This window comes from Telmatherina bonti, assembly GCF_933228915.1.
Source record: "Telmatherina bonti genome assembly, chromosome: 5".
NCBI lineage: Eukaryota > Metazoa > Chordata > Actinopteri > Atheriniformes > Telmatherinidae > Telmatherina > Telmatherina bonti.
The window spans coordinates 10199800-10227605 of record NC_136623.1 but is presented as its reverse complement, the minus strand read 5'-3'; the positions used below and the strand labels follow the sequence as shown (position 1 = coordinate 10227605).

The window sequence follows — 27806 nt, the reverse complement described above, 5'->3', positions numbered from 1 at the left end:
GCTGTTATTGGTCCGTTTTGCCACTAAATGCAGTTTTACAGTAGAAATATTCTAATGTAAATAAGAAACTTGATAATCAAGAAATTATCTTAGTTGAAAATGCTGCATTAATTGAATATATTACAGAATTAAATGCCTTATATTGATCAGATATTTTGACTTAATAGTTACAACCAAATACATCAACTGCCTTACCTTCCCTTCTACTTGTATGTAGATGTGATTGTTTTGTCCATGTATGCCCTTTAAAAAGATCACATATCAACCCAAAAAGAAGCTTTTCTGGTTTTTGTTTTATTGGAAAAAAAAGGAACACAAGAACTACATAAAAACATGTAATACACAGGAGAACTGAATCATCGTGGCCGAGCACGGCAACCATTTCTGCTCATTGTGCTTGTGAAGAAAATCACAACTTAGTACACTTTAAACCTTTTGGAGCTGCGAGCAGAACAGAATACTTCTGCTTGATTTATGTGGAATGTGTCGCACACACGCTTGCTAGAAGCAAAACCAGACCAGTCTAAATTAGGTCTCCAGTATTTCAATCAAGGTGGGTAAACTGGTCATAAATCAGTTCTGCGTTATGTTTAATGTACGGCGATAACTCAGTCGGTCATCAGAGAGGTGTACTGTGAAGCGAGGCTTTGTGTCATTTAACGCTTCGCATGGAGCTCTCAGGTTTTTAACTTTATACTTAGACACCGTCCTAAATAACGTGGAAGTGTCCCGTTAGAGTTACAACAATTTATCAGAAAATAGGAACAGATAATAAAAATGTTACCTATTCCGCATCTATAAGCAATTGTATGGTTACCATAGAAACCTTACAATCAGCCTCCAGTCTGAAAGCTTATTCGGAGACAGAGGAAGAAATTCCCTCAAAGCATCAATGTTTACATCAGGTTATGGTTAATTACGGCTAAATACAGTAAATCTGATAAGTTTCTGTTGCCTGACCAACATGTCGGATGATAGTATCCCCATCAAGCGCTTTCAGGTTGTTGCAGTGTAATTACATGTAGATCTGCAGCGTGGGAGGTCAGACTTTATCAGGCAAAGAGCCAGTTTCTCATTTTTCTTCCCTTTAACAGAACGTTTTAAACAAGCTTGTAGCTTCGGTCTACGTTTCCATGGTGATCTAGCCACGTTAAAAATGAGCCTTTATGACACTTTTGGGTCAACATACCTTGACCAAGTGGTTCACCTCACTCCAAAATACACCCCTCAGGTTTCAGAGGTTAAATCTGTTATTTATTGTTTTTGCTGTGCGTTGGCACAAATTAATTGCACGTTCTAGTGATTGTTTTCACTCAAACTGATCTAAAAAAGAAAAACCTAGTGATTATCTTTGTCATTCCAAGTAAGTGCTTGGCTGTAATCAATCGCTGGTGTGTTTAAAACACAATCTGCTGAATTGTTGGGAAAAAAAAAAAAAGACAAAACATGTAATCTACTTCTGCCTGTGTGTCCCAAATACACAGCAGCCCTTCTGGCATATTATTTGCTTTGGTACATATTTAACAACAGGATGACACAAATTATGGTGAAGCTCATGCAGATAATTTCATTCATTGTTGACTGATGCAACATAGATCTCTGGAATGTGTCAAGCACCTGGACCTCTAACCTGAACGGTTATCCAATGAGATATGTATCAAAATCCATGACATCGAATGATTAAGTGTGGAATAACTTGTCTCTCCCGGGGGAAAAGAAATACCAGAACTTTCTCTGTAGAAGAAAGGCATCGTAGTCCAAGAGAGTACATTCCAGATGACCTGAGTTACTGCTGAGGTGTGGGCTAATTTAACCAGGAAGTAAAGGGATCTATGGACTTTGATTGGTCGCTTGATCACTGAATAAACAGCTAACTTAGCATGTTTATATTAAAATAAGCACGCAGAGGTCGATCTTGCCTTGTAAGCCTACTGGTTGGAGCCTGCTGGTGCTACATATACATTCATACAAATGTGTAAAAAAGAAATTGGGGCAAAGTACTCTGGCTATAAGATATCCCAGTATCTTACATAAATTTTAGCTTGCTGTACACTCAACAGCTGATTTGCTGGCTAGATAACAGTTAAGCTGACATGTATAGCTGTCTGTTGTGAAAGTTTAAAAGTTTCCTTTTTCATTTTAATAAAACTGCCAACACTAAGTAGCACAATTAATCAGGCAGTCTCTTCTATTTATTGCGAAAATAAGCATAGCTAGTTCTGCTGTGGTGGTACGGGAGGGAGAAGGCGAGGTTAGTGATGGGGGAGAAAAAGAGGCTGTGCCCAAGGTCAGTAACAATGCCCAAAGTATCAAGTATTACTCACAGAACATGACCAACAGAGGGACAAACACTGGGACCAAGCACAAATGCCCCTGCACTCCCATGCCGGTACCATTATCCTTGCAGGCGCTTGTCAGCTCTGGACCTTGGGCACTCCCTGCTGGCTAACGTTAGGATTATTGGAGTGCAATATTTTTTTTCTTTTTCTTTTTCTCCTAAAACTTACCACCTAATATTTGCAATGTTTTAACTGTAGGTGGTTTGGTCATGGATACCTGAGGACTAGCTGGTGAGGAGAACTTGTGCCGAGCCGTCTCGCCCCACATCGGCGTCGGGGCTCTGGCTGCCTGTGCTGTTTGACTTCACGCTACCGCTCGAGTCGCTGCTCCACTCTGGGGAAGCCGAAGAGGTGGCTAGTGGCGATGTGGACAGAGTCGGGGTCACTTGAGCTCCCACGCTGTTGTTGCCATGGAGACTAGGGTTGATGGAGGAGCAGGAAGAGATGGGGGAGAACAGCGAGGAGCAGAAGAGTTTGACCGGGCAGAAAGCCGAGCCTCTGGGAATGAAGTTCACCTTGTTTTTGTCAGGGCAGGAGAAGAGAGGGAAGCCTTTGGATTTGCCAGACCTGAAGACAACAAAACTTCACATGAGAAATTTTCCTTTATTTTCACCTCACTCCTGCAGTTTGTCCTTTTAAAAAAATGTCCCGGTGAAACACACAGCTTCTTTTATAGCTTTAGAGTAAATGGACAAAAATTTTTGTAAAAAACTTCTTCCCTAAATGCAAACTGTAGCAGATGTAAATGCCCAGTTTGCACTGTGATTAATCTGCCACGGTGTTGCATTTATGTGGCCTCGTAAAGCAGCCCCCCTGTGTGTGCAGCGATCCATGTTTCTGCCCGTCATCCCACCTGCTTTAATGTATAAATTGTCCACTAGAGGCCAAAAAATGTTTCATTAAAAACAACTGCTGCAGCGGCTTTTATTACCAGTGACACCAGTTATCTAATCTATAGAGGGGCTTTCATACAGGATGTAGTGTGAACTCTCTCTGCTTCCAAACAGTTTCATGTCCTTATATTATGTAACAACACCATGAATCTGCACCATGTCAAGCTAGGCGCAGGACAACGTTCGGCAGAAATGAATCATTTTAACGGAGAGGACATCACTCTGCACCGACATGCCGACACATCCAGCTGGACACACATTGGCAAACTTTAGCCTAGAAGTCTCAACTCTCTCCAGCCAGTAAAACAGTCTGTTAATTTGTATGACTTTTTCCTCTGTCGCTTTCCTCACTTCCTCTGATCATTTTTTATTTTCTTTGCTAATCTGTTATGGTGCACGCCCAAAACAGCCAGTGTGTTGAAATCCAGTTGCTGGGACGTGATGTGATGGTGTAAAGCTGTAACATGATGCCCTGGGAGAGACTAAAAAGTTGTCAAGTGCCGTTTCTCAGCCTTGGGACACTGCAGGGTAAAGTCAATTCAATTCAATTCAACTTTATTTATATAGCGTCAAATCACGGCAATGCCATCTCAAGACGCTTTACAGACAGAGGGGAAAACATAATGAAGGCCAGCTCCAGGAATGTACATCATGAACATCAGAGTGCCATCAAAACGTGCCAAAAACACAGTTTAAAAGTTATACAGTTATACTTACTTTATAAACAATGTTTTGAGGCGGGTTAAAATGAAAACAGCCTAAAGTTTCCACTCGTTTTTGTAGTAACATGAAGCAGACCAGTTAGCAGTCACTGCGTGGGTGCACCTCCAATAAGACTAAACATTAACATCTAACATTATCAGCCCCTCTTAGCTGCTGCTCACTGCTTCTGACAGATTTTATCCAAGTCTGCAGCTGAAATAAGTCGCGATTTGTGGGACATCTTTTCCGTTTCCTCACAATGCAAACCTACGGTGGCCAGCAGGTTCAAACACGCTGCATATAGGAACAGAAATGCTAACGGGAAAAGCTACTAGTACAGAGAAGTGCTGCATGGATGAAAAGAAGTGTAATAAGAAAACTCAAATTCACTCAAGTGATCTGATGCGATCAAAGTTTCTACTATAGTTAAAACAATCATTTAAATCTGCTGATCTTTTTATAATATTGTAAAAGAAAAAAAAAGAAAGAAATAAAAACTGTAATTTCTTTCGCTGTGCTCATGTTGCTCTAACTTCCCACAGTACCTCTGTTCTTCTCCCTGTTGTCTCTCAGATGAAAACTCACTGCTGCCCCTAAAGGCCTGGAGCACTTCCGTTGTGCGTAAATATGCCGCATTTTCTTCTCAATGTTGTTTTCATTCCTCTGTTTTGCAGCATTTCTGTTCGTATATGTAGCATCTTTCTGCATTTGCAACTGTCAGCCACAACAAACCATATCTGGGTACAAACTGTATGCTTCAGCCCTTCTGTCCTGATCTGCACCCTACTTACAGCAAGCACAGCACATATTGCATCCAATGTGAAGCCCAGGAATACTGTATGCCTCTGCCATCCTTCCATCCTCACTCCTTCACTCATTTAATCCACGACAAATTTATTTAAATAAGAATCTGTCACTTTAAAAAAAAAAAGTATTTAACGAAGTAAACACACAGCTCAAAGTGATTTTATGTAAAAATATAATAAACACATTAAAACCAGAAATAAAAAACTTACACGAGTTCGTCAAACACTTTAACCCTCTCACATCCCTCTGGAGGTTCCCGTTTGAACATGTAGCTGTTGTTCGGTTTGGGAGATGTGGCGTACTTGGGAAGAGGAGAACTGCACACACTGTCTGCAAAGTAAATACACACTTTATTTAGCCTTTCAGGACATTTCAGTTGTTCCTGCTAAAGTAATATTTTTGTAAATATTTTCAAATATAAAAAGTTTATTTTTAAGCACATTTTTTCCATAAAGACATATTTATTTTATTTGATAGGGAGAAGTATGTCCATGAATACTGCAGCATTTTAGCCAAGGCTAATTTTTAATGCCCGTCCCTAGTTGGGCTTTTACACAATTAGAAATTATACACACTTTACATGGTATTGCGAAATTATAAGTTTTACATATATTGGCCTTTATATATACATACAAAATACAAATATGTACACCAAAATGTAAAATTAAGTAAAACACATTAAATAAAAATCAGTCCAAAATAAGAACATTGTCAATACATTCAATTTAAACTACCGTTTTGCCACAAACATGGAAAAAATTACAATATTAAAAGTGAGTGAAGGCCTGATTTGTCTTTATCCAGGTCTTAAGTCTGGAAGTAAACCTTTTAAAATCCAGTATGGTCTTAAGGTCTGTTGGGAGCGCGTTCCATAACATAAAACAACTTATTAAATTGTGTTAAATTCCACGGTAACGCAGCCTGATTTTTATTTTCTCAACACTACTTCTGTCCGAGTGTAAACCTGGCAGCTGTATCAGCCACAACGCTCAACTGTTTGGTGTTAAGCTGTCAGCAGCTAATTTATCCACAGTAACTGGACAAGAAGCTTTCTTCTTTCTTAGACCACACGGCTACATCGCTTTTATTAATAAAAAAAAAAAAAACGCGATGTTTAAGAGAGCCAGATTGTGATTTAATGCAACTCCCACGAACCAGAAACCACCTCTTATATATCACAAATCCAGGGGCGCTTTCCAAAAACCTAAAAGCAGAGGAACATTAAAGAACACTGAATTGCACAGATGCATCTGTTCAACTGGGGCAACAAACCTTTATCAATTTCCTCTGCAGAGCACAGGCTTCCGTCAGGGGAGTGGAGGTGGTCGGAGCTGCAGGGCCGAGGCGACGGGCTGGATTCGCCACTTGAAGGGGCCTGTGTGTCTGTGTCGCGTGTGTCCCCGCTGTTGCTGTAGCGATGTGGAGGGAAGGGGGGCCGGCGGCCATCTACCACCTCCATGGCCTGTGAGGTCAGAATGTGCAAGAGGTTGTGAGAAGTTAAAACCTAAATGGAAGAGTAGTGATGCTTCCTCTTCAGAGACACCAACGCTCACAGCCTTTCTATGTCCCTGCTTACATTCTGATTGGCCGACGGCACGCCATTTAAATGACTAAAATGTCCCAAATCTGAAACAGGCCTCTGGAGTGTTCATCATCAGCTCAGCTGCAGAAGCAAACACCACACCATGTGGCAGTACATGAACAGTGATGTGAAACGTCTTCTGCTTCGACACACAGATGATTCAAAGGTGAGAGAAAGAAAAAAAAAAAGTTTGGTGCAAAGCATGTTGTAAATCTGTAGATGGGTTTGTTTTTGTGTGACGCTTGGCATAGCGCATCGTAGGTCATTGACAAGCACGTGTCAGACCTGATTTACTGGCTTTCTTGCCTCGCAGTGATTAAATCCGATGCAAGTGAAAATATATATGTGCTAAGTGGCTTCACAAGCCTGTGCTTGCAGGCATCTAATGAATTTCAGGCATAGCCTCACACATTATTTTTCCTCATAATTACATATGTTCCAGGTTGCAGCCTGAAGTTCTGATAGTACAAACTATCTGGGTGGGCTCCTCTGCTGACCTCAACAGTTCTTGCATGTTTTTCCTCACCATGTTTTCCTCAGTACCTTCACTTAACATCGTATCTCTCCAGCTCCCTGCCACCAGGTGGAAAGACCCCATACAAGCAAAACAGTTATAAGATTATCATGACTTATTTATACCATATAATAGAGTAAAAGCTACCCACTCTTTTAGTAAGATTCTTTCATTTCAACCGGCTGCAGATGATTGGTAGTAAACTGAATAACCGATCCCCTGTGAGCTCACCATGTCCGACATCCTCTGGGATATCACCTGGACTTGACGACGGACCTGCTGCTGTGGATTACACAGCGGATCATGTGGTTTATGATGTTAATCTTTGCAAAGACTGATGTCTTGCAATGCTACACTGGTGTTGAAAGATCCAATATACATGATTGCTATGCAATAAACCATTTGCTCAGCTTCAGCGTTTGATGTGCTTCTGAAATCATCCTAAAAGACCTTAAAATGCAAAAACCATTGCTTTGCATTGAGCCTTTTTTAATTATTGTATTAAGCTTAGTTTTAACTATGTGATGTGTAAAATGTCTACATGTGAGGAAATGAAGTGATTACAAAATGCAGACAAAGGGGATGTCAGATATTTACATACTGAGTCACAAAGTTCCAAACGAGTATGTGTTTACCATTGTGCAGCGACGAACTTAGACCTGCTTGTACTTATTGATTTTTACCTCCGGTGAAGGAGTACAAAGCCTTGGAGGTCAGTTGTGTTATTTGTACTTGAACCAGAGTTTGATTCTTCAGTCCGAAACAAGAGTTCATCATTTCGATTGTGCAAAGCCGGTTATCTGTGACTGTTCACATTTTTATTGTCATGATAGGAACAGAAAGGACCTTACCTTGTCCTACAACGACGTTCTTTAGTTTTACTTATTAAATAAAACCATGCCGCTCTCTCTACTGCATCGCCATCATTCAAACTGACCGGAAGAAAAGCTCCGCCTCCCCCCCCCCTCCCTCTCTTTCCCGCCGCAACAGGAGCGTCTTGGGCGTTGGACGCAAAAGTGACAGTTTAGTGACCAGCGGCGAGCGTTCAGCGTTTCTGACGCTCAAAACGCGTCTGGTGTGAAAACACCGTTAATTCAGATTCATTCCTGCTGTTTGAACACATCTGTACCTTCATGCCCTGCTCCCACTCCTCTCTGATGAAGACGTTCTCCAGCTCGTGGTTGATGCCCTCCACACTGCTCGGCACTCTACATATGAAGGACTTTGTCAAAGGCGCCGTGGATGAAGCGGATGAAGCTCCCTTGTACTGGAAGGACACAAACAAAATTTTAAAAGACAATAAAAAGACATGAATGTTAAAATAATGTTCTCAATACATACAGAACTATTCAACCTCAGACCTTAAAAAACACACGGATCAGTCCCGGAGCTAAACTAGTAAATTACCGTCTTTATCTTTTTTTTTTTTTTTTTTTTTTTTTTTTTTAAAGGAAATTACAAGTGGATTTTTTTTAAACTTCTTGTCATCTCCCTTTTTTTTATGAATAAAATACTTTATTTAAAATACATAACATTATAAAACTCCTACTCAGGGGTTCCTTTGCAGTGTTGCATAACTATTTTCACTACCTTACATGTCTGGAAAATCTTGTTGGATTTAAAGATCGTTTTGACTGATAAACCTTTTTTTTTTTTTATATGTATAGCACCTTTCACGTTCAAGAGCTGAATAGAAAACATTAAAATCATCACAGATGGTGCAAAGAAGCATAAATTCAGCATGTCAGAGTCTACGTTCCTGTTCCTACAGTTCATTCTTTATCCCAGTGCATCTGGTAATGAATGAAGCGCAAACAAGGACAGAGAAAGACATGTCCAGACATGTCCCCTTTCTTCAGACTCTCTTTGACACAACTGACCACAAAGACGGCAGAACAAGTCCAAGTACCCGGCTCAGTCAGGTTTAGTTAGATAATGTTGCCCACTTCAAACGCAGTCTCAAAAAGTAACTTTTACTATAAAAACAACAACTAAAATAGTTCACATGACGACAAACTGCAGCTTCATTAGTTTGATAAAGCAAAGCTTTAGGAACTATTTAGTTATTTAACTGGATCAAGAGACAGCAGCACTGCTTTACTCTTGTTTATCTTTACTCAGTCATCATAAAGCTGTGGTTGATCTGGTCACCATGTACTTCACTGTTATGTTTGTGCAGAGCTGCGAAGCCAAGTTATCATACGCTGTTACCTGGGGAAAATCTTGCATCCCTAAATCAAGTTAGTCATTTTCTTTCTTAACTGAAAAACAAACAAAAAAAAAAAAACCCCTAAAAACACAAAGTAAACATTGACTAATACCGGCTAACCTGATTTGGTGGTGACTCAGACAGGAGAAACTCACCTGTGGTTGGCTTGCAGCACCGAGCTGTGCTGCCGGGGGCAGCTGCAGTGAGCTTTGCTCCCTGTCTTTGCTTTGCCGGGTGGCCTGTTTGCTGCGCTGCAGCTGCAGTCTGAGTTTAGCAATCTGCTGGAAGAAGAAGACAAATTCAGCAAATGGCAGCTCACAGTCAGGCTATGGAGTCTAAATATATAGGAATAGATATTTGTAGATTTTGACCCAAACATTAGCCTGACGTGAGTAATAATGGATGATTTCAGGGGTCAGTATACAGTGTTTGATGAGTGTTGGCGCCCTGAAGGGGCTGCCCCCTTCAGAAACCAGATATCATAATTTTGGGCAGATCCATCTTTCATGGGATCATGTGACCTGAAATGCTTTGAAATGGCTGAACGAAGCAAGAAAGTGAAAACTGTGTCTGAGGAGGGTAGAAAGAGAAAACCACGTGTCGACCTTGGCAAAGAATCAGCTGGTTGGAGTCTGATGAAAGAGCAGGGTGGATGTAAAACCCACCCACAGTTTTCCTCTGTTATTAGACTGCTGAGTTAGATCTGTTGGACCAAAATGTGATGAACGTTTTCACATCTTTGAGCCATTTCAAAACAATGGCAGTCAGCAGGTGATGAGCTGCAGAACGTTGCAGTAAACATGTGTCTTTAATTAGATGCTTGCTAGAAGCTAAATGCGGCTAATTGAGGCTAATCGGCTACAAACCAAAGCTAATGTGACTCCTTAAACATGTCGAACAAATTGGACTTCTTTAATATTAATAAATAAAAAAAACAAACATTTCCTATAATTTCACGTTAATATCAAAGTAGCAAGACAACAATTACCAACTGGTCTGGTTTAGTTTTATGCTTTTTCTTACACTGTTCAATAGGAAGCAGTATTACTGTAATGTCCGATAAGCTAGGAGCTAACGCAGACGTTTTCATAAAGACGTTTAATTTCGCGACAGTGTCATGTGATCTTTGGGAAGTTATAGATTTAGCACCCTCAGTGGCTAAAAGTTACAAAATGTCACAAAAATAAGTAGTTATTTGGTTGAATATCCAGCTGATTTAACGGTTCATTTTGAAGTAAATGTAAATAGCTCCTTCTTTTGCTTTATCATTCCAGGATGTCTAGAAGGATTTCTATTTCCATGGATGACAACATTAACACTGCATCATTGGCCTTTTTCTAAAGTATTTAAGTCCTGTTTGCACCAATAAAGAAGTTGAGAGTTATTTCACACGAAGATAGCGCATACAGTCTGCGTCTGATGAGGACACATGTTAGGTCGATGGGTGGGTGTTTCTACATCTGGCCCACTATCAGCTTAAAAACAGGATAGTCTTTGTCAGGCTAACAGGCGCAGATGTACTGTGCAGACAAAGGTGTGGTCTTCAATGCTGATCTTGTAAACCTGGCAACTCAGTCAACAAAAGATACTAGCTCTTTTCATAGATATCCTCCCACACATGAAAACTCAGAGGTTAGTGAGCTAAAACTCAGTTCGCTACATTCATTTAGTGGCAGCAGTTGATAATGACAAGTCCAGGCAATCCCAGTAGGAAGGAGACTGGCTTTTCCTGGCTGTGTTGATTATAGAAGCCACGACTTACAGATTAAACCAAGATGAAGACAACATTTTCCTATTAGTTGCTGAGTTATATTGATGTTAAAAATGTGATTTATTACAATTACATTGGATTTCAGCAATAAATGAGTTCAACAATAGTCATGAAACTCTTGTGACTGTATCTAAGAACATGCGACCTGTTATGGTATATCATAACAAGAATAGTGAAACAGTTTCCAACTTCAAACCCAACACATCTGTGGGCCATTTACATTGTAGAACTTTTTTTTTTTTTGGCATAAGACAGTATAAAACAAATATATTTGGCTGCTAAAGCATTAGTTAGTTACCCTAAATCTGTTTATTCTGTGAAAATTGAAAAGGGAACAACACAGGCTTTTCCTCCTTGAGAGGAGCTAAAAAAAAAAAACCAACAGGTCGTAATGAGATTTGCACAGTGCAGTTGTGTGGGGAACAGAAAGGAGGATAAATTTAGCCTGTGGTCTGGAGAGCTGGAGTCCTTATAACGCCATGTGGTCGGCTGGTTGGCCACCAAGCCCAGCAGATAGACAGGAGTGGAAACCAACTTTAAGGACAGTAATATTTAGGCTGACCTCAGACCCTGACAAATAAAACACACATTGAGTAAATGGAATGAACCTCAAAAATGACAAGTACATTCTTTTACCTCGTTGCGTCAATAGTATTAAGCTAGACTGGCTTTGCCTGGTCTCAGAGAGAAGCTGCTGAAGCCACACTCTCAGTGATATTTGTTGACACAAGCAGCAGTGATTTAGGAAAAGAAATAATCCAACTACCTCTTTGAGATGGTCTGCACTACCCCCCGAGGCTGACCGCTGGTAAGGGCTTCCCAGTTCTGCTCCTTCATCAATCCAGAGACCTGGAGTCTGAAACACAGACATGTACATGCTGAGCACATGTCACATACAAAAACTTTATCATTTAAACAAACACTTTTCCTCTATGGCCACCAAATAACACTTCCTGCATTGCATAAGTATAAAGTATTGCTTATGTGCAACAAAACAGCTTCACCACTTGTCTAAAAAATACAGATAAAAATGTGATTACAAAACTACTTTTATTATCTAAATAAAATTTAATTTCATGTATTAATTCATTGTTGTAATCATTAATTAAGTAATTATTGTAATCATTTCATGTATTTGTGTTCATTTCCTATGAGCTTGATAGACTTTGTTTACGCATTTATAAAAATGCTAACAGACTGAAACATAAGTTTACATACATGGACAGACATATGTGGATTTGAAGCAAACAAAAGTTTAGTCAAAAACAGCAAAAACATTTAAAAAAAAATGTGCAAACATTTCTCCATCAAACTCATTTAGTGTAATTGTTTAAGACATTTATTTCCCAGTGTAACCAGTACTTATGAAGTCATACGGGATGTGAGCAACAGCTAAATATCATTCATCTGAAGTGTTTAGGTAATCAGCTGGGAAAGATGTGGGTGAACGCAGTCACCAGTCCAGTGTGTTTAAAAGTAAAGCTGCAAATCTGGAATCAATAAAAACTAGAAGAACAGCCAGGGGATACGATCCCTTAGGAAAAAGCTAAATTCAACAGGAAAAGAATCATTTCTTCCATTAGTAAACTGGTTTAAGACAAACCCATCTATAGTGAGCCACTAAACTCACTTATCTGTTTACACACTGCAGCAAATATTTCACTTCAAATGCGAAACAGTTTAAAAGTAATTAAAGGGCTTTAATACATATTAGTAGCAGTCATTTATTATGACTTTGCAAAGTTAAAAGTCCCCACCTTATTTTGTGACAATCCATAGCCTTTGTAAATGATTAATTTGCAGGAGAGACACCTTATAATGCCTGGATTGTACAAGTTCAACAGAACTTTACTGCCATTCGTGAAACAGTGAAAGAAAATGAGCTGATAAACACAACATCCACCCTCCCCAAAGAGCATAACGGCAGTTCTGTTTCACCCGTGTCTTTTAGATGTCCACTAAAGAGATGAGGAAACAGTTATGTAAAATAATGCAAAAAAACCAGAAACGGACTGAGGATGCTTCATTTGAGCATTTGAAACCACATACTTCCCCCTGATTATGCTTATCAGCAGTTCCCTTGGTCCTAAAACCTCTAACGTTTTATGTTGAGCACAGTCGTACGAAACAGCTTAAATGTCAGTGCCTTCGCACTGCCTTGTGTTTGACCCCACACAAACAGAAAAACCTCTTTCCAACCATCGCACAATCCCTGCCCTATCATATGAAATATCACTGTGAATAATGAAGAACACCCGTGAAGCTGTCTGAGCTGGCTTGCTGGCACTGGCTTCCCCTGAAAAGGACACATATTAAATGGTTGCTTGTGCTCTTACAAAAAGGGACCACTGTGCTTGGCCATGCTGGATGGCAGATGTGTAACTAGCCTTTAGCATTAACATTTTGTTCATGGCCTATGGAATTACTTGTGCAGTTTGATGCTTCTGCCAAACATTGAGGGACTTAATGCTGGAGCTTCATCTGTTCTCACAAAGTGCAAATTGCTAGAAAAGGGCAAGTAGACTTCAACAAGTCTGGACAAAGCGGTGGAGGAAAAGCTAAGTTCTCACAGATGTTCTGTGACGTCAGACAGACGTCCCATCGTCCTACTTGCAACACGGTGAAATGGTTTTATTAGCACAGAGATATACAGCCTATAGTTTTTATAGGTTAAGATGAAAAGCTCAATAACTTTTCTCAAATATCAAAAGTGTTGGGAGGGGGGTGTTCAAGTGTGATTTCATCATGGGTGGTGATACTTGGTATGTTTTGATAAAGTATCTTAATTTTAGGTATTTTCCCTAAAGACTAGTTAAAAATACAGCCAGCTGTTACCATGATTACACACCTTTATTTACCTGAGGCCCCTTCGTTGAGCTACTTCCCTGACCCTTCAGCCCTGAGTTGTGTGCTTTGTAGCCTGGCATCTGCCATGTGCTGCACCTGATAATGTAAAGCTGTAGAGATAAAACTCCACCACCACAGCCTGCAGCACACTTCCTATTGTGATTCCCACCCAAAGGGTTACATGCAAGCAACATCCTCAAGAATCCAGCTCTGTTCCAAAGCAGGAAATAATGACTGGGCTTCAATAGAACTGCAGTGGAATTTGCAGTGCTTTGTTTAGACTGCATGCTGAGACATGCGTGCAGAGCACCGCTGCTATCGTTCGGTGGGCTGCAGACGTGATGAGGGCTTGCTGTCCAGCTGACTTTGTATCTGTTATCTTGTGCATGTCTGAAAATCACTAAGCAAACCAGAAAATGCCTGAAGATATCTGAGCTGACAGTCTCAGCTTTGGTCTTAAGAGACATTTTAGTGTATAAGTGAGTTTTATCTCTCATAAGTTATCTGGCATAAACAACCAGTTAGCATTAGCTTCATGAAAACCCAAATAAGTATTTGGAATTTAAAGTAATTAGACTTTTATCAACATTCTCATTTAATATAATTCTTTTAGATAAATTCACAGGATTTGCAAACCGTTAATGGGTTTGTTCTGTTTTTGATCATGTTTTTCAGATAAGAAATAACAGACTTCTGATTAGCCGCTTCCTCTCACGTAGGCACAGAGCGCACATGTATGCCAGTGGTCAGATGGCCATCATCTGCAGTCTGCATGTTGTCTTCAAGCGTTACATTTAACAGTGGACACGAGGAAAGGCAACGCGTTTGATCAGCCTGCCTTTGTGTGCTCGTTCTTTGAGCTCTGCTTGGTGTGTCAGAGTCCTAATCTTCATGCAGACATTCTCTGTGCTCTGTAACCACAGCGCCTAAGGCGTGCAGACCTATCCTGGAATAGTGATTAGCATATGTATGGACCCTCTGCTCCTCAACTCCCACACAAAAGGCAGGCAGCCACGAGGGCCAGGTGGTAGGCAGTGGGATTTCTCCTCGCCTCGCCTGGGGGACAGGTGCAAACAACTTCACCTCCATGCAGGGCTGCATTACAGCTCAAAGAAGAGGCCGTCCTGAACTTAAGCAATGCACTACAAAGGCCAGGCACCTTTTATTTGCTGCTTTCTGTTGTTGTTTTATGAAGAGAGCCAGGGCATAACTTGTTAACAAGAAGGGGGCTCTAAACTATCCACATGGGAGTCTGAGCATTTAATCGCTCAATGATTGTAAAATGTGGAAAACTCTCCCACAGCAAGCTATTAAACATCTTAAATCTTCAATAATTTGTTCATCCTTCAGTAACATTGCCTAAGAAATCACAATGCCAGTCCATGAAATATCCAAAAAAAAAAAAAAAAAAAAAAAATTTATATATATATATATATATATATATATATATATATATATATATATATGGTCAGATGTATTTTCCCAGCAGTAACATTTTCCAAGACCTTGATTATCTTCAAACTTATTTTCCATACTTTCCAGAGCAACACATAGGAACCCTGTAATTAGAGGTGTTTACTTTGCTCACAGCCACTTCAAGACATCTAGCAGGGCCCTCTGAGCACTTCCTCAGCGTACAAACAAAGAAAAACAGGGCAAATGAGGGGTTAAAGGGATGAAGCCCATGTAAATGAGGCTTGGCGGTCTTCATTCAGTCACATGAAAGGTTTCTGTTCGCTATGAGGAGAGCAGCCCTCGTCAAGATCATACATATTCAATATGCTTTCATAGCACAAACCCAACACAAAACCCTCTCCCTGAAAAATTAAGCTTTTTGAGCGAAACCGCACAGCAGGATTAGTGGATGACCATGTGTGGGCTGCGATCCTCTATTTAGGCCCGCGTTGGTAGCAGATACCACAAAGACAAATATATGTTTATTTCTCATAGCCTATATAAAACTTTCTATTAAACTTTTAACTAACTTCATATAAATCATAATGTTTAAAACTCAGTAAGTTAATGATTATTTTGTTACTTCAGGCACATGCTAAGTGAACTAAGTCTCATCTCACTCTGGTAAAAATAATTCTTTAAGACATTTGATGCCACTCTATCAAGTGTGAGAAGATTATCTTTATCAGCTGTTTACCAGCATGTGCTACAGTACGATGATTAATCACCATCACGCCTTAACCACAACCAGACATCTAACGAAGCCTCTGAATGTTGACAAAACAAAAACAACAGCTGTGGTTTTTGTGGTGGAGCTTTCATTTGTCTGTTTTTTGGAATAAACAATTTTCACTTTCAGCCACCTGTTACATGATGTGCTGAACACGATGTCATAACATACATTTTAAAGCCTGATATGACAATTTCTACCACACAACTTACAGATTATTCAGTTTTCAGAGTGGGAGGAGCTGCTTTATCATCTTTGCTTTCTAAAATATAAATATGAATTCCAGATTCCACAGATAACGTCAGAATTTAAGCATTTTTCCTCTTAGTATTAGTATTTCCTCTAGCAAATACTAAGACTAAAGAAAGTCTAACAGTGTGAACGTAAATTTGTCCACAGAGATGCAATCCAAACAGAAAGTATATTGTGGCCTGAAAGGTTGCATGCTAAGTTCAGGTAAAAGCTAAAAGCAGTCAAACCCAAAAAATCCAGCAGTTCTAAAAGGACATTTTGAACAGTATGTACCTGTGTAGCTTTGTCTTTCATGCAGGAAGGATAGTGTCCATGGGAGTCCCGAGGCCACTGGCCTGTGAGGTAAGGTCCTGTAATGGCGTCCAATGAAGACGCTCTTCGAATCGCACTAGAACTGCGGACTTGTAATTTGGAGCGGTCTCCTGTGAATTAAGAAAAAAAAAATCTTTAAAACTGCTTTTCCAACTGTTTATAAACTTATAGTTACATGACCAGCAGTCGATTCATTCATATATATATATATAACCCCCCTAATTCCCAACAGCTGTGCCAATGTTCCATCATCGGTTTGTCTCCCTTGTTCTCTTTTTTTTTTTTTTTTTTTTTTTTTTTTTAAAGAAGACGACTTCAGGGTGCCATTTTTGCAAGAAAAGAAAACAAAAATTCAATAAATTCACTCTTAGCTTTCCAGTTTAAAGCGTATTTATTGTGTTTACCACAAAAGTTTATAGAAAATAGTTTAGCAAGTCTAATTTATTTTAACATGCAAGTCCAGAAGGGTAAGAAATAATCGAGCATTTATCACAAACCCCTTCATTCATTTTGTATTGATCCTCTCAGATCAGAGATCAGCCTCTGCCAGAAACAAGCGAACAGATAAAGCTCCGCCCTAGGCCCCACCTACAGGCTGCGTCTGATTGGTCAACTGCTAGGAGTAGTTATACTGAGCAATGAAGGTGGGCGTGGCTTTCTTCTCGTGAATGTGCACAACCTAAAGAAGAGGACCAATCACTGAGTCCCTCCCCCGGGACGTCACTAAAATTTCAAAGTAGAACAAAACTCTAAAACCACTTGTTTCTGTCACCATGGAAACCGAACGTGCTGGAAAACTTATATATAAAAAAAAAAAAAAACCAGCGCTGCTCATATGTCTGATGAGTATTCAACACGATAACACTGTTAAAACCTCAGAAAACTAGAAATAGCATCATAGAGATGCGTTAACAAAAAGAACAAGACAAGTTTGTATAACAGTTTTATACAAACTCCGTATAACTGGTTGGAAAAAAAAGCATCTGCAGTAAAAGAAGTGCATTTCTTCATATTGTAGATTTGAGGCAAATTTGTTTGTCCCAGTCAAAGTTTTGACGCACTTTTCCATTATATCCAGTAGGGATGTGACGATATGCTTTTGTCCCAGTTTGATTCGATTCCAATTTTTTGAGTGCCAATTCGATTTAAATTGCGATTCTCACAGATCAGATTAAAAACAATAAAAAAACATTTATGAAACTTTTTGTGCTTGTCATTTTCTTTGATTTTAATTAGGAAAAATAAACAGTATCCAGACCATCATTCTGCTGCTATAATGCCCAAGAAGACAAGTAAAAAGATCAATAAAAAACAATAAAAATGACAAATGTTATAATGGATTATTTTTATTTGGGGGAAAAAAACAAACATTTTTTTTTTAAACAAACAAAAAAAAATTGATATTAAAATTGTGAAGAAATAAAAAATCCCAGTTTTTTCTTTTTCATTTTTCTATTCAATTTTCCCACCCTTAAAATCCAGTGGGAAAGTGCTTCCAAATTTCTGACTGGTAGTGTAAGTGACCAATGTGGACCATGTGGAAATGCTTGTGAGTTTTCCTAAGAGCAGAGAACTAAAGGCCATATGTTGACTTGTAGGCCAACTCCAATTGTTTACATTTGAACAAAATAAGTCATGAGTTGTAATAAAAGCTCAGATATGGGGCATATTTAAATGATACAAACAGAAATACAGGACGGGCCAGTTCTCAAGTCACTGGCTAAAAGTAGAAAAACGTGTCTTCAAAAACAATACACAAAAAATATTTTCACCTGACTGCAAGTACTACAAGACTTTTGAGTTAGGATTTTGCCTCTAATAGTTTTCAAACTATGGACAGGTTTTCTAATCTTCTAAGTGTTGGTGAAGAAGGAAGAAACCGCCTTAAAGCACAAGCTTGAAGCCATTTAAATGGCTGAGGAGGAGTATCTGTTATGAGAGCAATCTGAGGTGATCTAAAGCAGTAGAGCACACACACACACACACACACACACACACACACACACACACACACACACACACAAGATCTCAAACAACGACACTGCAATTCACATCAATACTGCCTGCATCCCCACAACATTCCTGAAGTGGCACGCGGTCCAAGAAGAGAAAAGATGCAACATGTTAATGCAAACATAAAAGCTAAATGTTTGAAAATGTTGAGACTCCTGCAAATCTTGATTTTCTTGTTTCATCATAGTAAAACTAATGAAATAATAATGATAAAAAAAAGACTTAATATAAGGAAGCAGAGCAGTAATCAGGCCATAGACACCTCTTATATTTCATGCCAGAGCAGGCTAAAGGGCCTTTCTAACTTGAACTCACATCTACACAATACACACTGACTAAACCATCGACATGAGGCACCCTGTTCCTCATGGAACTACACAGCCGATCATTGTTGTTCTTTGTTCATAGAATACACAGGCCTACCCACCCAAAGGTATTGCCTAAGTAAGCTTACTGGGCTACAGTAAAATTCCCTGAAGCATTGTAGACAAAGGAAGCAGGCTAAATTTCCATCAATATTGATATAGCCCCAGCCATTGCTCTCAGAACTGGGACTGTGGTTATTTTCCATAATCTCCCTCCTTTCCAGACTAGAATAATCTCCTGATGAGAAAAAAAAAAACTGTGTGAAGGAAGCCAAGACATCAAAAGTAGGCCATTGTTTGATTTTAGGGATAAGTGAGTGATGGTGTGTGTGATATTAAAGGGAACATTTTCAGGTTGGATTTTAATTTGCACCTCCCCACACAGGACAGTCGGCCGGCAGCAAAGAGGTTTCCACATTTTGAGGGATAAATGGGTGGTTTAACTGTAGGGCAGAAGCAAATGTGAAAGAGAAACATTTGGTCCAAATCAGTAAACCGTGGCAGGAGCATTTCCTGTAGGCTGCATGACTCAGTTTGAAGACAAACTCTTCAAAATTTTGTATGATCTTAGGATCAGGGAACGCTTTGACCAGCTCAGATATTCTGCAACAACTCCCAGGTGCAACTTTGGTGTGGTACTGCACCTGGTGGGCTTTTAAAGTGGCAAAAACATCATTACCTCCACCAAAAATGTTTTTACTGGGTTTGTTTGTTTGTCTCTGTTTGTTTGTGTTCAAGATGACACAAAAAGTTATGGACGGATTTTCATGAAATTTTCAGGACTTGTTGGAAATGTCAGAACTGATTTAATTTTGGTCGTGATCCGGATATAATCTTTTAAAGGATTCTGTCATTTTGCAAGATAGGGACATTTTCAACATTTGTGAACGAAACTCCAATGAAAATGGTTGGAGCACTTAGGAAAAAAATGATCGTAATATTTAATCTATGAGGCTAAAATTTGGATACATTAAATGCAGGGCCAATATTTATTGTGCATGTCACAATACGGGAAGAACCGTGGCCCTTGGTGGAGGTTTGCGCTAGTTTCAGACATTTTCATGTGATGCTACTGTTCCAAAGGCAAGAAGAAAATATCAAATGCTGACTTCAGTAGTGAGCAAACATCCACCAGGGGACAGGGTGTCCAAAACCAGCGGAAAATCAGATAAAGAGTTTGTAAACGCTCAGGGAGGGAAAGATGGAAACACTTCAACTAAAAGCAACAAGAGTATTTCTTCTGCTCCGCTGCTAGACCAAGAAGGGCATATCCACCACGAGAAAACACACAACAAGCTGAACCTACAATCGTTTTCCTTTATGAGTCGTATTATGATTTAAATAACAGATCCAAAACTCTTGGGAGATTTTCCTAACCCCAATAGGTTGTCTCAGATCCGAACTTGAAGAATATCTAGAACGACTCTGCTCAATGAGACAGTTTTTATTAGGATATGTAAAAAGTTCAGCATTCAGGACGTTCATGGAAAATTGGTCTGCGATGACTTCCTGTTTATTAGAACTGTATGTAAGTCACACGTATGAAGCTGACTCTTCATGGATGACAAGTCATTCATGGATGGATGGATGGATGGATGGTCATTATTGGTTTTCTAGCCTTACTAGCCACCTAAAGTACATCAGAAGCACTTTCTACCGTTCATATTGAGGCAGGTATTATACATGGGTTTGCCCAACGGCACTTTGACATGTGAAATGAGGAAACAAGTGACTGAACTGCCAACCTTCCTACGACTGAACAACCTGGCCCCCCCCAATTTCTTCAATATAGTGATTTATGATGGGATTATTTTGGCTCCCAGGCCCAGTTTACATAAAGATTTGTTGATTTTCAAGATTAAATAGTTTTAAAAGTGGCAAACCTTAATAACATTACTGCTCTACATCATTTAATCTTAAAACTGATTGATGCAGCAGGAAGAATCTGCCTCAGAGCACTAGGGGTGGGGAAAACAGCTGTTTTTTGGTGGGGTTTTTTTTTTTTTTTTTTTTTTTTCATGCATTGCGATGCAGATTATTCAGAATCAGTGTAAAAATGTTCTTAAATGCTATTTGATTGTTTTTAAAGATTGTCAATTAATGTTAAGGAACACAGAATGCAGAACAAGGAATCACAAAAGTTCAGCGTCTGGACAGTTTGTGACGTGCACATAACAGACACAATGGCTGAGCGTGTACCCCGGGCATTGAAAGGCAACATGTGAAAGTACTTTTGCTTCATTTACTCCCAAAGTCTGGTTTATTTGTGAATATCTACTGGTGGCAGTCATCTGGGCTGCTATGCTGGTTTTAGCTGTTTCCCTGCTCCAACACACATGATTCAAATCAAATGGATCCAACAGCTTCTTGTAAGTTCAACACAATGACCCACTTACTTCAGCTAGACATGTTGAAGCACAGAAACCTACAGGACAGCAGCTCTAGAGAACCGGAGTTTGACACCTCTGAAATACAGGAAGTGGACTACAACACAGAAGGGCATTGTGGGTAAACACAACTAAAACATATTTGCATGGGTGATAGTACTGGCTGGGAGAAATGGTTCCCAATCAGAAATGGAATGAGAAGGTAAAAGTTTAGAGAGAAACTTGGAAATTGGAAGCAGTCACACAGGGGAAGAGATGCCCTGGTGTTAGGGCTGCTTGATTATGACAAAAATTATAATCTCAATTATTTTGACTGAAATTGAGATCTCGATTATTTAACACAATTATCTACATAATTGTCTTTTTAAACAACGCTGCGCGTTCTAGACTCTGTGTCGCGCATTATAACCACCTAATGCACGGCTCCTAGTTGTTTAATCCACTTTTACCGCTTATATAGGAACTATTTTACGTTGGCCTCGATGTACGTTTTATGCCAAACAACCGCTGTCAGGCTACAGCGCGTTTCTCTCATTCACCTATTAATAGACAGCTGATCTGATTAACGCATTGCCATGGTAACGCCCCGTAAAGGAGGGATATTACAGTGACTTAACTCGCCTAACTATGTATATGAAAATAATGCAGCCAGTTGTCACTGACAACGGTATAAACTATGTTTAGGAGAACTTCCACAACCTACTGCAGTTATTCTACATTGACCTGCAGCCGGAGCCGACTGAGACTGGCCGCCTGGGAGTGCTTTAGGACGGGAGAGGCTCCCGCTGCTCCTTCCTTACAGTAACTGCAAAACAATATGTGCCTTCAAGTCAGTCGCCAAAACATCAGAAAAGTCTCTAATAACTCCAGTAAAAGTTGCTAAATTTGTCACTAGTTGCTTTTGACTAAAAAAATCACCAGATTTAGCGAGAAAGTCGCCAAGTTGGCAACAGTGTCTGAATGAAAGCAAAGCGGCTGTGGGAGGAGTTTACAGCACAGCGCTGCAATGCCAGAGACGCTCGATTAGCAGCTGAAGACAGCAGGAGAGGAAACTGCAGAGAGAAAAATAATCACACCCTTTTATTTTTATGATCGTTGAAAACCCAGATCATATTTAAGATTAAAATCCGATTAATCGCCCAGCCCTCCTGGTGTCTGTTTTATATTTTCTCTGCGGGAATCTGAGTCATAATCAAAGTGAATTGTGATGTAGCTTAAGATTCCCACCCTACAGAGTACATTAAAAAAAATACTTAGTGCATACAATCGCAACCTATGATAACCTCGCCCCTAACACTACGATTACTACCAACTATAATTATTCAACACATCTACGGTGTGTTAGCATTTAAGTGGCTAACGGGATCAAGCAGATCTGCATGTAATGCTAAGCTAGCTAACTGTACCACCTTTATTCAACCAATGTAACATCCATGAATGACAGGATTAAAGAACTTTTCAAGCCCTTCATCAAAATTTATCAGAAATAATGAAGAGGAAAGACAGTTGGACTTCAAGCACATTTTGAGATCTGTGGACTGATTTTGTGTTTCCTTATTGCAAATATTATGTTTTATATGCTTTAAACTGAGATAAACAATGAAACGAAACACTCTTTCCGTCGACATCTGGTAAAAATTTACATTATATGCCCATCAAGGAGAGAAAGCTTCCTTCTGTGCTTATTTTCTTATTATACATAACTTAATCTCTGACATTCATACTAACTAGACATGCACTATTTGGAGTTTTGCAGATAGGCCAACATTTGCTTTTTTATTTTTTTGGTGGGGACCAATTGAAGACATATGCACATATTTTCCACCTAATATAAGAGGAAATAAATTCTTCCTGTACTGGCACTGACATAGCCTCACATTGTAGTGGCCCAAAGGCAAATGTTAACATAGCAATCTTCAAATGTGCATCTGTTATCTGATGTATTTCATTAGGCATCAGTGAAACCTCTGGCATTGTGCTCATGCTCCTTAGCAGTTCAAGATATATCTTTGCATTACAGTGGTTATCTTAACCCTAATTTGAATATTACAGTAAATGAGTAATGTCTGCAAACGGTGTCAACAATTCTTCCTTTCATAAATGCAGACTGAGGAGTGAGCAAAGTTCACTTCAATACTGAGGTTATTTAAAAGGTACATAATAATGTTATGCACAGAGAGACTGAAGTACAGACAACAGCACAGTTCCACTAGAGTCAACTGATTTAGACGCCACATTCATTTTCAGATTTGGTCCTACGCTGCAGTTTGAACGGGTGACAATGAAGCAGGGCTGTTTCAGCACAACTGGCACTTTGACAGCGAGCAGGACTTTCATTGTCGGGACACTGTGGTAAGAGAATGATGTCATACTGGTTAACCTAAAAGGCCATGATGTGGCCCATAATACTTTTGACGCCATCATATCATTCATCATTAAAGTAACCATATAAGCTGTGCTGCCAATCACCATAATAAGACATTTCCTTACAATTGGCAAGCATGACCTTCATTAGTGAGTTCAAAACACTAAAATTAGGCTTCACAAAGAGCAAAGCATATTGAATTATAAAACATTAAGTCGCACGAAGTCAATGAAAAATAAAGAACTATAATAGCCTCGCTGTTATACTTTGTTTCTAATACATAAACAATTTTTGTTCATTTTAATCCTAAAAAGTCACCAAATCTTTGCTGGCCATCTGTGGCTTCTCATGCATGTTTAGACTCAAAGGTCACATCCACACAGTAAGGTCAAGTCTCCATTTACATGACTGACATGGGACTCTGGCTTGAGTTGGGGGGGGGGGGGGTCATGTCAGGGGACTGAGGTATGAATGGCATGTGGCCGGGTTTAGGAAATCAACACCGATAGCTAGTCAAACACAGTTGAAATTCATCATCATGCTTGGTAAATATGCCTTCTCAGTTATGGAAGAGACTTCTTGCAGCCCTGCACAATACACTGGTCAAAGCTGGGGGTCACCTCGTTCAAAGCACTGAAGAATGCGAGGCACGTCACAAACATTACATTTCACAGACGCTGCCACAATAACTACCATGCTGCACAAAGAGGAGACGCTATTAAATGTGCCTCATGGTAGTAGCACTGATGTGGTTGCTGATGCAGAAAAACCACCAGTGAGGTTAAGTACAAGAGTCTTTTCCAGACACTGGAAAAGCAAGCTGTGTTTACACACCTCCATGTCACAATGTGCTTTTACCAGGCTGTTTGCGGTTACATGTACAGATAAAAGTGGCTTCCTTCCAAGAAACAACCAACCACAGCTCTGGATTGTACAAGGATACTGCTCGAATTATAATGCCAGTGTCAATGTTAGTCAAGAAAAAGAAAGTCATAAACAAGATTTACTGTAGGGGTGGGGAAATGCTGATTTGAAAGTGTTTTAACTCCTTCACCATGCCTCCTTAATCATCTCAAAAAGTGTGTTGAGTGCCCCATGCTAAAAGCCAGACTCGGCACACATTTTGGAGTAAACAGGCTCGATTACAACTGATAAGAAATCTCTTTTTTTCCTCCTCTCCCTTTCTAAAGTCGATATGAATCAAGGTAGACAATTTCACTCTGCCTGCTCATAACAACTGTTGAAGCTAGGTTGAATAATTTGTTGACTAATAAGTTGTGAAGAGCTCATCCAAGAGTATCACATTATTCTTCCAAATGTAACATGTTTTCACGCCTCATTGCATCACCACTTCCACGGCAAGCCATCATGAGACAAATGCACGTGCCGACGTGCCATGATGAGGTCTATGCAAGGCAAGGCAAGGCAAGGCAAACAGCTGTGTCTTTACCTCGAGGAACTGGAGAGTCTGGGGAGCAGGACGCCTCTTTGCTTTCCGGAGACAGTCTTTGCTTAGCATTTGCACTTCCTGAACTGAAAGTCGGGCTGGAAGGGGGGCTTGAACCCCGGCTGGTCGTGGCTCCACCGTACAGGGTCTGAGCCCGTGTGGGACTACTTTGGCCCCCACGCAGAAGCTGGTAGGGCACCGTGGCACGGATGGGGTGCAGACGGCAGCTGTTGTTGAACGAGCCGGGAGAACCCGCATTGCTGCACCTCACCCTCGGCTGTTGAAGCGAGTTGCCCGGGGTGGACATCCTCCGAAACTGGCTGTTGTCTTTATCGAAGTGGAAAAACACGCACTGCCAAAGTTACTGCTTCTCTGCAGGAGGAGGAGGTGGTAAGATAAACATTAGCTGGTTAGCTTCCTTTGAAAAAACTTCTCATACGATCGAGGAAAACAGCTCCAACGCGTATAATTTAGTGATATACTTACCTTAAAGAAGCTAACACATGCCACCGTAAACTGCAACCATAACAGAGATAACTTTAAAAGTTGTTTGAACTACAACTTATATTAATTTCGTGTTTTTCTGCTCTGGTGTCTTCCCCATCCTGTTCACTCTCTAAATGACAGCTGATGCGGACAGACTACTGGCTGATATCTGTGGGCGGGCTTAGCGTCGCGCTTCTTGACTTCTGATTGGTCATTGTCAGCGTATAGTATATTCGCTGATTGGTGGGGGTTGTTCTATAGACTACACTTTTGGCCAATCACGAGTTAGACATGGTTTTTTTTTTTTTTTTTTTTTTTAGTGCATGCTAAGTTTTTAAGGTAGAAAAACAACACAAAAACATGTATAAACTAATTTAATCTTTTTTTTAACCTTTTTGAGGCAAGGCACTCTTTTTCACTAAAAAATAAAATCACAAGGCACATCACAAACCAAATTTTTTTTTTTTTTTTTTTTTAAAGTCCACATTAATAATATAAAGTCCATCTTGTCAAAGCCTCTTGAATATAAGTCAGATAAACCCAAGAAGAAGGAGTTTTATTTTCTTTCACTGGGTTACGTTTGAATGAACACAGAGCTGCTTTTTAGACCAATTCAGGAAAATTGGGTAATTTCTCAGAGCACACCTGATAATCTCTCACGGCACACTAGTGTGACACGGCACAATGGTTGAAAAACACTGAACTAATGTACGGTTAATGAATGCCATGTATTTTATACAGTAAATCAACTAAACACACAATCTTAGTAGTTTTAACAACTTTACATGCAACTGTAGTTTACCCACTTATTAATGAAATGTAGATTTGCAGTTATTGAGGGATTAATACCAACATTACACAGGGCAATAACTCTTGTAAAGGGCTAATCATTCTGTAAGACCAACTACTTCCCATTATTTTGTTTGACGTGACATTAAGACTAAAATTTCTTTTAAAAAAAATATAAATAACCACGTTCAAAGCCCCATGAAATGATGTAGATCTTCAGCCAGCTGTCCTGTGTATCTTCCTGTCCTTGAGTATGAGAAATATTTGAATGTCTAGAAACTTTAGTAAAAAAAATTTTATGCTTTTACATGTTCACCCAACAAATGTGGTCAGACAGTTGGTCAATGGCAGTTTTCCAATGACAAGAAAAGCCATCAAGCCAACACAGAGACTATTCCACAACAATGTGCCAAACTAGAGGAGGTTTCTGCATATTGCCAACAGCTTAACGCAATAACTTCCTTATAACAAAATCATGGTGTCAGTCGCTGCATTGAAGGTCAAACCTGAGCTAACACAGATTTATTGCCGGTTTCTAGAGTACCGTTTTGTTTTTTCTTAGCTTTTCCATTCAGTAATGGTCTGTGATTCTGTGGGAGTTTTCACAAAAGAATATGCACAAATCTAGCAAGCAGATGACAAAAAACCTCTTTAAAAATAAACTATTCAAACTTAAAAAGAACACGATAAGAAGTGCTCCAATTTGTCAGTAGGGATTTATTTAAAAGGCAAACACAAGAAACACTGAATGGATGAAATTCCGGCCACTCTTGTTTTTCGAGACACTACACGGCTCGCCAATTTGTCAGCTCCACTCTAAAATGGTTCACAAAAGGACATGTGGGCCTATAAAACCTCCCACACTGGGGTGAGATCCTGCTGAATGCTGCATACAGTAGCTTCTGCTACCCCCCCCCCCCCTTCCTTCACCTCACCCCTTCTCCATGACTAAGTGATTTAGACGGCTCTGGTGCAGGCCGCCTCTCACTTACAATGCGTCCCTGGGTAAGTGACTGAGCGGGAAGGGTGGCAGAGTAAGAGAAAACCAATTAACAATGTGGATTACACACAGGCGTCTCCACCACCCCCCCTGAACTCACAGCGTCAGTCGCTGGGTTGATGTGTGGCAAGCATAGTTTTTGGGTGCAATCTGGGCATCAACGGGGAGATAAAGAGAGGGCCGGTGTGTGTATATGTGGAGGGTATCTGGGGGAAGGAAGAGGGGGGGTTGTACAGGGCTTAGGCTGTCTATTCTCTTGCCCTCGCTTTGAATCAATAGTGTTCCGGCAGCTGAGGTTCTTTATGAGGGAAACAATCTGGAGGGTCTTGTCAGAGTGCCGAGCAGCTGCTGTTTTCTGGGTAGCTTCTTTCAAGAACCACAGGCCTGGAGTGGGCTGGTGAATACAGGCGCACCCTCCCACTCTCCTCCTCCTTCCTCCTCCTCCCAAAGCTTCTCTAATTCCTCGCCCCTCCAACACCACCACCCTCCAGGTTTGGAAGCCCCCTGCATATCAGATGGCCCCAGGCAAGCATGAGGAGAG

The 27806-nt window shown here is 40.1% G+C and overlaps 1 protein-coding gene across 2 annotated transcripts; it reads right to left on the bottom strand.

Moving 5' to 3' along the window:
* Positions 1 to 366: 366 nt before the first annotated feature.
* glcci1b (glucocorticoid induced 1b) lies at positions 367 to 25912 on the bottom strand. Of its 2 annotated transcripts, none has more exons than XM_079241357.1 (9): positions 25477 to 25912; positions 24994 to 25362; positions 16375 to 16523; positions 11584 to 11673; positions 9202 to 9327; positions 7967 to 8104; positions 6014 to 6203; positions 4951 to 5071; positions 367 to 2906 (listed from the first exon to the last, which is right to left on the bottom strand). In XM_079241357.1, exons 2-9 carry the CDS (start codon positions 25295 to 25297, stop codon positions 2564 to 2566), a joined length of 1461 nt encoding a protein of 486 aa, XP_079097483.1. In that variant the 5' UTR covers positions 25298 to 25362; positions 25477 to 25912; the 3' UTR covers positions 367 to 2563. The 2 variants fall into 2 exon arrangements, with proteins under 2 accessions (XP_079097483.1, XP_079097484.1); XM_079241358.1 differs by having other exon boundaries at positions 9202 to 9324.
* Between the last annotated feature and the right edge of the window lie 1894 nt (positions 25913 to 27806).

Coding starts and splice junctions, on each gene's coding strand:
- glcci1b (XM_079241357.1), bottom strand. CDS start 25,297: ATGTCCACCCCGGGCAACTCGCTTCAACAGCCGAGGGTGAGGTGCAGC. Junction 16,524..24,993: donor AGACTCTCCAGTTCCTCGAG/GTAAAGACACAG, acceptor CTTAATTCACAG/GAGACCGCTCCAAATTACAA. Junction 5,072..6,013: donor TGCAGAGGAAATTGATAAAG/GTTTGTTGCCCC, acceptor TTTACTTTGCAG/ACAGTGTGTGCAGTTCTCCT.